The sequence below is a fragment of the Cryptomeria japonica genome, chromosome 6 (genome assembly GCF_030272615.1).
Source record: "Cryptomeria japonica chromosome 6, Sugi_1.0, whole genome shotgun sequence".
Taxonomy (NCBI): domain Eukaryota; kingdom Viridiplantae; phylum Streptophyta; class Pinopsida; order Cupressales; family Cupressaceae; genus Cryptomeria; species Cryptomeria japonica.
The window spans coordinates 621449231-621460197 of NC_081410.1; the positions used below are offsets into that span (position 1 = coordinate 621449231).

At 35.8% G+C, this 10967-nt stretch overlaps 1 protein-coding gene across 2 annotated transcripts; it reads left to right on the forward strand.

The window, feature by feature from the left end:
* The first annotated feature begins 3800 nt into the window (after positions 1 to 3800).
* Positions 3801 to 10043, forward strand: LOC131043655 (transcription termination factor MTERF9, chloroplastic). 2 transcript variants are annotated; one of them, XM_057976890.2, is made up of 3 exons: positions 3801 to 5280; positions 9543 to 9699; positions 9854 to 10043. In XM_057976890.2, exon 1 carries the CDS (start codon positions 3997 to 3999, stop codon positions 5176 to 5178), a length of 1182 nt encoding a protein of 393 aa, XP_057832873.2. In that variant the 5' UTR covers positions 3801 to 3996; the 3' UTR covers positions 5179 to 5280; positions 9543 to 9699; positions 9854 to 10043. The 2 variants fall into 2 exon arrangements, with proteins under 2 accessions (XP_057832873.2, XP_057832872.2); XM_057976889.2 differs by having other exon boundaries at positions 9543 to 10043.
* The last annotated feature ends 924 nt before the right edge of the window (positions 10044 to 10967 follow it).

Consider the following 10967-nt stretch of genomic DNA (forward strand, 5'->3'; position numbering starts at 1 on the left):
AAAAATTATAAGATATATTAAAAAATGAATAATATCCCACATTCCCAAATGTCATTTCAAATGGACACAAAATTGATAGTCGTATTTAAGGTTTTTTGCAATTAAATTAAAGCAAAATTTTAGAAATACCTTCCATAACACATGTAAGGGCAGATTGGGTACACTGCTAATTAATTATATAATATAATATATTTATTTTTAATAAATTAAATATTATTAAAATATATTATAAATATTAAGGACAATTATTATAAAGAAATTAGTATACAGAAAAATATAATTCACTTTATGACCTCTCTCTCTATATTACTTTCTATCTCTATCTTTCTATTTCTTCAAGTCTTTATTTCTCCCTCTTCTTCTTCCTCTCTCCTTCCATCTCTCCCTCTCTATATATTTATCTCTCCCCTATCTCCATCTCCTTACCTCTCCCAACATCTCTTTCTTCCGCTCCATCTTTCACACACACACACACACACACACACACACACACACACACACACACACACACACATATATATATATATATATATATATATATATATATCATCCCCTCTTTCTATTCCTATCTCTCCCTCTCTCTTTCTCTCCTTATTCCTTCCTCTTTCTATATCTATGTACATCTCCTCTTTGTTTCTCTCTCCCTCTCTGTCTATTTATATTTTTATCTCCTTCTCCCCCTTTATCTCCATACCTCTCTCACTCACACACACTCCCTATCTCTATGCCTATATATCTCTCTTAGTCACACAAACATTATCTATTTTTTCCTCCCTAGATTTATCTATTACTCTCTACCCCTCTCCACTCTCTCATTTTTTGTATCTCTCTATCTCTCACCACTCTATTTCACTTCCTATATCTTTATCTTTCCATCTCTTCATCACCCTCTCTCATTTTATCCCTCTTTCTATCTCTATTTTACCCTAGGACCTCTTCCTCTCTCCTTCCATTACCCCTTCTACATTTCCCAAGTTACATCTCTCTCCCTCCCTCTCTCTCTCTCTCTCTCTCTCTCTCTCTCTCTCTCTCTCTCTCTCTCTCTCTCTCTCTCTCTCTCTCTCTCTCTCTCTCTCTATCTATTATTACCTATCCTCATTCATATCCCTCTATCCCTCTCTCCCTATCTCTTCACACACACTCTCTATTTATCCCTTCCTATCTTAATTTCTATCTCTATCTTTATCTATCTATATTTACCCCTCTCTATCTCTATCCCTCTCTACTACTTGTCTTTATCACCTTATTTCTCTCTCTTTATCTTCCCTCTTCTCTCTCCCCTCTTATTTCTCCCTCCTCTACTTATCTCCTTCCCTCTCTCTTCCCTTCTTCTCTATATCACCCTCCTTTTCCTATCCATCCCTTTTAATCCCTCCCTCTCTATCTCACCCCTCTCTAATTTTCACCATATCTCCCTCCTTCACTCCCTCCATATCCCAATATCTACCTAACTCTACCACTCCCTCATTTTCTCTTCCCTTATATCTCTATCTCTCCATCTCCTCTACTTGTCTCTCCATCTCCTCCTCTCTATTTGTCTATCTCTATGCCTCAATCTCTCTCCTAATCTCTCTATATATCCTTATATCTCTATTTCTCTATCACTCCATTTCACCATCTATATCTATATATTTCCCTCTCCCTCATCCTCTACATCTCTTTATCTCTTCTTCTTTATCTCCCCTTCTCTATCTTTATCTCTCTTTCTACTTCTATATCTCTATCTATTTGTCTCCCTCTTCCCCTCTCACTATATCTTCATTTGTACCTCTATTTTCCTCTCCCCCACTCTATCCTTAGACATGTCTTCTTCTCTCTATCCTTCCATCTCTCTCTCTCCCTCCCTCTTTCTATACCTCTATACCTCTATATCTATATATCCTTTTCTTTCTATCTCTATCTCTCCATATTTTTTCTTCCATCTCTCCCTCTACCTATATCTCATCATCTCTCCATCTCTCTCTAACACTATACCTATCCCTCACTCTATCTCTATATATCACTTCCCATCTCTCTCTCTCTCTCTCTCTCTCTCTCTCTCTCTCTCTCTCTCTCTCTCTCTCTCTCTCTCTCTCTCTCTCTCTCTCTCTCTCTCTCTCTCCCATCTCCATCTCTATCTTCCTCTCTTTAATCCCTTTCTCTTCATCCTCTATCTCTCCCTCTCTCTATCCATATCTCTTCTTCTTTCTCCCTCTCTCCCCATTGCATAAAATAGACCTAAATTTTTCCCTTATTGACCTTCCACACCTCTTTGGCGTACCCATTGCACACCAAGGTGCAATTGCTAGTATACTCTAGTATACAAGTAGCCATGAGGCATATGCAACCATTAGTGTAAAAAGAGAAAATGCAAATAAAAATGACAATGACTCAAAATAAGAAAACATGTACTTTCGACACAAGAAAATCAGAAAAAACTTAAATAAAACATATATCGCTGGTGTTTGAGAATAAATGTTGCAATCATAGAAATCCCGAATCTCGTTTTTGTAGGCTTTCATGAAAACACAATAAATAAATAGGTCATAACCAGAGCCAAAGGTTCCTACAAATATTGCCATTAACTTTGATGCATAAGGCACCAAAGTCTAAAATGCCATTCTATTTTCCACATCTAACATTAATGAAGTAGATCGTAAAATTGTGGACAAGTTAACAGTCTAAAGAGATAAAGTACAACATCAATTGAGACTTATTCTGTAAGATGTACATACCAGAATCAATTTTCCTGCACGATGCTAAGGACAATGGAGAAATCTTGCAATCACCAAGAAAATCCTCACATTGAAAAGGTTACATCTTCAACTAAGGCTTGGATAAAGCATTTTGTTTCTAGGTACTTGGCTTCTTCTCAGTAGTATATGAGGGCAAAGGGAAGGTTGGATTTTAACGAAACCCTCATATTCCAAAATGGAAAAAGACACCAAGGATAACAAGAATTCTTCAAGGTGGAAAGGATATGTCAACACCACCTGCAACCTAGAGAGTATGCCACTTGAAGATGAGATGCAAAGAACATGAACATCTGGAGAGGAGGGCAGGAAGATTTCTGTGAAGAAAATAATCCCCAAAATGCCATGGGATTAATGAGAATAGGGCTAAAAAATTCCTTTCATCGACGCTGAAGCAAAAATTAATATTTAATTGCCCCCTATACAAAAATTAAAGTTTATTAGGTGAGTGACCCCACATGACCTAAAGCATTGAGTTAGGTGTTTTTTAATTTGTAATTGAGTATATTATAATTTTTTATTGGTTGTCTAAGCAAACTGTATTGACGCAATAGGGATCATATATTAGGCAACCCTTTGAAATATCCACTTTTTGACCTTTTTGCACTTAATGAAATTGACAACATGCATTATTACTACCCAGAAGCTAGAACAATAGCTATGAACCGTTAAGTCGCATAGAAAGACAACAAAAAAAAATTGTCAAAATCTGATGCATAGTTTAGGATCTGTGTGGATGCATGAAATTAGCTATAATGACTAATAATACACTCCCTACTAATTGACCTTCCACACCTCTGCATGGAATTAACTATAATGACTAATAATACACTCCCTACTAATTGACCTTCCACACCTCTAGCAACATACCCATGCACCAAGTTTAATTATAAATAAGTAATATAACTTATGAAATATGATTGGAAACATTGATAATAAAATAAGTGAATATACACTCGAATCTAGAAACAATAAGTGAATATTAAAATAGATTATACACTTTAAAACTTATTTTGTTTATCTGAATTCACATTCAGGGCTCTGGTAAAACCCTAAGCCCTAATTTTTTCTCTAATTGACCTTCCACACACCTGCGTTGCATCAAGTTTAATTAAAAAGAAGTAATGTCACTTGTTTTCTTTATCTACTGACTGGTCAAGGAGGAGAGTGAAACATAAATTTTGTGTCAAATGCAAATCTTTGGCACATAACTTTTCGTGGTGAAACCCTAAGCTCTGCTTTTGTTATCGCTGCAGCTTCCACGATGAACACCATGTTAAGCCGCACACTGTTTGTTGTTGCAGCAGCTCCCACTAACTCCAATTTATGTTGCAAACGGTTTCTTACACACTCATTTCATTTTCGCAATGCTTTCTCAACTGAAGCTCATTCGCAGACCCTCTTTTTACAATTTGCCTCCACCAAACTTGAACTGTCTGCGGCCGACATCTCATGGATTCTCAAGCGGCGACCCCAATTGCAGAACCTTCGAAACCTCCACAACGTAGAGAAGGTTATTCATTCGTTGAAGAAACATGGCTGCACCGAAGCCCAAATTGCCAAAATATTAAGGGGACATTGCCAGCTTATCGGATCTGCAGAAACAATATTGGAACCTAAGCTCAAACTCCTGGAAGATTTCGGTTTTGTGGATCAAAATCTGGCAAAACTTATGACGAGAAATCCATGCTTTTTGAGCAATAGCCTGGAGAACAACATTTTTCCCACGATGGAGTTTCTGAAGAATGTATTTCAGTCTCAAGGCGTATTCATTAAAGCCCTGTTAAGAGCACCAAGACTTCTCAGTTATAGCTTGGAGAAGACCCTGAAGCCCTCGCTTTCTTTCTGGGAAGGATGGGGTTTTTCTGGGGCGAAGCTCGTAAGCTTCTTACAGACAAATCCGAACGTTCTCCAACGCACGTCTCTAACGCCTGGACAGATGGATCTCATCAACAAGATTGGCATTGACAAAGAGAGCAAAATATTCAAATATATTTTAGGTATAGTGGCTATGGGCCGCACGGAAACGTTAGAGGCCAAGATAGAGAATCTCAAACTCTGTGGGCTTTCGGTTGAAGAAATCCGGCAACTACTTGGAGCTGTCCCTCTAGTCCTTTGTTTCTCCAAAGAAAGCGTTAGTGAAAAGATGAACTTTATAGTTAATAACATGGAGCTCTCTGTACATCATGTAGTGAAGCATCCTTGGTTGTTGCAAATCAGTTTGGAAAAGACTATGAGACCCAGGTTTTTGGTTTGGCAGAAAATCAAATCCATCAATGCCCTCGAGCTTCCTCTTTTGACACTATTGACGATGACAGAGGCAAAGTTTGTTCACAACATTATAAAAGGGCACGCTGAATCTAAATTACTGTGGACAATTTATGAAAATGCCATCTCTAACGCCTCCAACCGCACAAAGAACTCAACAAAAGAAAATTTTGAATAGAGAAAGTAAGAGCCATGTGATCTAGTCTTTGGCAAAAGGTTGTTCAGCAAACCCTGTATATTCAACAAGAGGAGCTCTGTGTTTAGTTGCTCTTCAAGCAAGGTATGAGTTGAAGCTATTAAATTTGTTATGTGCGCTAATTTTTATCACTGCAGCCATTAAGTGTGATGTAATTGGTGAATATTTAATAGATAGAAGTTTTTGTTATCTGAAAGTCATCTCAGAAATTTTGTCTTTATGTTTCAAATGGAGATTTCGCTATAGCAAAAAGTGAACTATTGTATATGATGTTCAGCAAACAAGTTTTCCAGCCCCAAATGTTTGCAGAACTTGTAATTACGGGTTTGATTTAGAACCATTTATAACGCTGGGACAGTTTGTGCTAAGATGTCATTAAGTCCTTCAAAGAATACATGAAATCAGTAAACCAGAACGGCAGGTTTTTCCATTTACAGAGGAAGTTCATCAGCAATTGGAGACCATCGCAAAACATTATTAGTTTTAAGGCAGTCAATAAATGGTTTTAAGAATAGTTTTGGGACTGACACTGACGAGGTCAATTTCAGGTTTTGGCACGACAAATTGAAAAACTATATTTCAAGATAAATTGGAATTTTATTGTTTCCCTCTTCAGTATAACATCAATTACACGAGTCAAAGATGCAAATCCTCTCAAAAATCTGGAACAAGTTTCAACCTTTTAAATTTCAATGGACTAGTTGGATACCAACTGCCCACGATTCAATGAATTTGAGTTCATTCATAGATCAAACAAATTGTCGAGGGTTTAAATAAGCTGCTACCAAAGAAACATATGCTGAAAATTTTATGCCTGTTTTAACCTTTAGTATTTAGGATTTTTAATAATGTTTTAAGTTTTTGAAACAAGGTGAGTCCAAGATTTGATCGAGTCTCAGGCAAGTTCTACCAAAAAAGACAAAAATGTAGAATTCTCTGTAGGTGTCTGTCAAAATTTGTGAGTTGACTGAATCAAGACAGCAACACTTGCTGCTGCTGGCTCAGCTCAGGACATTGCAAGTCTACCACAGATGCATGGTCTTTCAAAAATATTATTTTTAACCGTGTTTCCCTGACTTTTGGGAACAGGTGGATGGGTTTTCCAGATGAGAGTTGTTTTTCCAGATTTTGTGGATGATAGTTAAAAAAATACACAAAAATAATCTTTGAAAAATTAAGTACGAAAAAGAGTAATAGAAGCTGCAATTTATGAAGTTCAAATTTGTACAAAGTTGTACTGCTGTACATCATTTTCTAACATAGACACAGAATCTTAATGTCTCATTGTTAATTTTAGGATCAGACTGATAAATATAGATAGCAAAATCAGAGAATCAAATCATTGAACACAAAGAACACCAAAATACCTTGGGAAAACCTCCCTCTTGGAGATGAAAAACCCAGCCAACTAAATCCAGATCTTTATTAGACAAATCAGTATGAGACTTTACAACTGTACTTCAACACTTGAAGTATTCAGAACAGCAGGGTAAGCACAGTAGCATAACACAATAAGAACTTATCTGGAACACAACTTGCAGATCAAGGAGAATATTCGCTGTCTTTCAAGTTCGCTGACCCTAGAATGAAGTCGCTGCCATTAGGAATGACTTAGCTGTTCTTGATGGTATCTTTGCTGTCCTTAAGTATATCTTCGCTGACCTTGGAGTGGTGTTTGCTGACCTTAGGAGAAGGTTGCTGCTGATAGGAATATAATCTTCGCTGACCTTGAAATGATGTTCGCTGACCTTAGGAGAAGGTAGCTGCTGAATGAAGAGTGTATTCGCTAAGTGTATATGTTGACTGATTAATTCTGTCATGCAAATGACTTGCTTATATACTTGACTTTTGGTGTCAAGTCTCAAGTCGGCCTGCTTTGTTAATTTAATAATAATATTATGTACATTGTCCAAATAGGTCTTGACCTATTAAGACGTTATTGCTTGATTGCCTTTACCACACGCTACATGAGTTTGGGCCCAGCCCAATTACATAATCGCTCAAAATACATATTTGATTTTACCGCCCAAATTGGGCCTGCCCTATCTACAAGTTACATTATACATAGGTCTTGTCCTATCCATAGCAAGATATAATTACAAGTTACATGTATTTGATCCCAGCCCTAAGTTACATCATTTGCCCTAAGTTACATCATTTGCCTTCACGTTACATGTGTTTGGGCCCAGCCCTAAGTGGTTCGGATTGCATGAGGTAATACATAAGAATTTTAATTGTCATTGACAACATTAAAATCTAATAGTCAGGTATCCGAGCTAGCAACAATTTTCAACATTCATCACTGTCTTAAGCATCTTGAATGAAAATTGTACCATTACCAAGATGGTCCATATTGCCAGAGCCCTCATATCCCATTTTAGGGAACGGCCTTCAAACCCAGGGATGTGCCCTTATTGTACACATTTTTCATAGCTAATGCCTCTATTACTATATTGATCAAGCAGCCTAATGCCACTTTTCTGATGCCCTATGGTGGAAATTTACCAACTCTCCCCTGGCTATATACATGTATCTATTGCAATCTCACATGTTTCTGACAGTGAAAGCTATTTCATTCTCTTTTATCAAATGGTTACATTTTTGCGAACATGATCTAGTCACAGCTTTTTTGTGTCACCATCATTGAGTAGTGTAGCTACATATAATCTATCAATACAAACACAAATACTAAACTGGTATACTTTGAAAATGGACATATTGGTACACAACAAATAGAAGCATGCAAAATTGTTTTGATGAGAGCACCCAGAAACAAAATTTGTAGCAGCTCATATAATTGTTGAACATGAACTTCTATGCATGCTGTCGACGGTGCTTTGGAAAATGTCTTCCTGGGAAAGTGATTGATCCAAAATTCATAGTCGCTAAGGAAATTCTTACCTTAGAATGAACCTGTAAACATGCTGACCTTCGAGATACTATATCACATCCAACCTTCAGGATGATATATAATCTGCAAGAGTTAAATAATGGAGTACTTTGGTTTACCACAACAAAATATTGGGAAATCAGTGTCTCAGAAGAGTTTTGGAGAACTTGAGAGAGAAAGTGATGTAGGTCTCTGACATTGATGAAATCCACACATGTTTTTAGATGTTGGTGCTGTTACCAAAAGTTGCTGCATATCTTTCCCATGCAATGTACAATGCAGGGAAGTCTTTTCATACCTGATGTGTGATCATAATGTTGTCAGGAGTATGTCTAAACCTTCTTGTCTGCATGATAATGAAACAATGAAATCATGATTTTTAATTTGAAAATCGTGATACCCAAACAACACAACATAAAATTGTTAAAGTGACCATCTATTATTTTATATTTTTTTAAATTTGGGGGTAATTGCTTTTGACTGGAGCTATGAGTCAGTGAGGCTAAATACAGGGGACCTTGTTCCCAACATGAAGACTCAGCAATGACACCCTAGTAGGGGTTTGACCCTTGATGGCAAGAATCATAATACCACGATTTAACCATAACAAAAATGACCAAACATTATGAGTAAATTGAATTTGAAGTTATCTTATTGACAAATAAAAAAATTTGAATATATATATCATAAGTGAATTCCACTTGTAAAATCAATAAACAAGAAGAAAGGAAAAAATGTGTGAAAGTAATAATGTAGGGTTACAATGCATATACACAATGAAAGGTTCAACTTAGTTATAAAGCAATCCCTCACAATAGATATCTTTGGGATCTTCTTTGAGAGAGATAGCTCATTCTACATTTTCTTGATTGTAAATACATAATATATAATGCTAAGATATGATTGTAAATACCCTGCATAAATTGTTATGTTGATGCATGTTTTTGGTTCATTTTAGTAGGGTCAAATCGTCAATAAACTTCCCTACCTTATTATATGGCCCCAAGTGATATCTTGGGGACCTCCTTTGATTTCACATTTCCTTGATTGATATTTAATGCAAAGAAATGTCTGTAAATACCCTATATACATGGTTATGTTGATGGCAGTGACTTCGGTTTATTTTAGTAGTGTTGAACTTGATATCATCATACGTGTTCTTATGGAATAATATGCATTTGGATGTGTTGTGATCTTTGTTTTTGATTAAGTAAAAACAAGTTTTAAAGGGACCAGAAACCTTATACAAGACAGGTGTTGTGATCTTTGTTGCTTGTTGACATTTTGTTGATTTCCCTGAGATGAATATGGAGTACCACTGTATATTTTTTAATAAAGTCGAATAACTTTTGATTATGATTTACAAACTTCTGCCTATCAGGCTAAGAATATAAAGGTTATAAATTGTTTTTGTCTGAACGATAATGACATAGTTAATGCTTTTTCAAAAAAGCAGTGTTAATGATGAATGTAATCCTTCCCTTGTGATGGAGGATTGATCCAATATTGGAAGCCAAACACTTTTCAGGGCAAGAAAACGGGGCACACACTGCACAGCAGTGGCCATGGTGGCAGCAGCTGTAATTCTTGTAGCTTTGCTTTTGAACTCCATGGTAAAGTTACATTCAGCAATGGTTTTCTTTGAAAAAAAGATTTGGCTTATGCTTTTTAACAAAATAGTGTTGATGAATGTAAGCATTCCCTTGTGATGGAGGATTGATCCAATATTGGAAGCATGTTCAATGTTTCATGTTTCTTGCAAAAAAGGTCCTGGGGAAGGATGTTGAAGATGAGGGCAACTACAAAGATCTATATAAATCTCTTACTAAGGATTGGGCTAGTATGTTTGCGTAACTATCTGGTGGTTGTCTTTTTTGTGTTTATTGTTTAGATGTTTTAAACTTTGATACAGCTACAAACTCTTATATTTTTAAGGTTACAAGTGCTTTTGATATTTTGAGCTTGGACTATTTGGTGTTGTTAATGGCTGGTTAGTGCTGCCTATGGGTTGTTTGTATACAGGGTTAGCACCCTTGTTTTGTTGCTTTATATATCAAAAACATAAGATCAAAATTTGAAATTTGAATAATACTTAAAAAACCTAGAATATGTCATTGATTTGTTAAAAGGTTCGGGTACTGCTTAAGGTTGGACTATATCATGCAACCTATTCTTTGACTAAGTTATGTGACTTAGTCTTTCTAGCATGGTCAGTTATTGATGTGACTTATGTGTGTCTTTTGTACTTGTTGCTAAAACGAGGTATTGGTATCATAGTTAGACATGTTGTAATATGGAGAATAATCTTGACTTGTCCGGGTAGCAATCAATCACCTTAAGAGTTGTTTAAATCTACACAATTTATCAAGCAAGAATTCAATTATAATGCAATAGAGACCAAAGTAACTAAGACTAAAAGAATTTACAATGAATTATAGATGTTGCTTCTATATAACTTTTAGATTGACACTTGATGATCCTAATGATCTATGAAATTTCCTTAAATACACGATCCTAATAAATGTTACTCATTTTTATATTTCTGGCACATGAACTAACAAGATAATGACCAACTTACAAAAAGCTCATGCCAAGGACATGAGATTTGAAATTTAAAATAAACATACTAAGTTTTGTTGTGTGACCTAGTTGACTAAATAATTTGTTAATTAATTATTAAATTATTTAAAAGTGTCGGATAAATGTGTATATTCTTTAAAACAAGGGTGCTGACCTTGTATACAAACAACCCATAGGCAGCACTAACCAGTCATTAACAACACCAAATAGTCCAAGCTCAAAATATCAAAAGCACTTATAACCTTTAAAATATAAGAGTTTATAGCTGTATCAAAGTTTAAAACATCTAAACAATAAACAC

What these genes read in the sequence shown, in the direction of transcription:
- LOC131043655 (XM_057976889.2), top strand. Translation starts at nt 3,997, where the DNA reads ATGAACACCATGTTAAGCCGCACACTGTTTGTTGTTGCAGCAGCTCCC.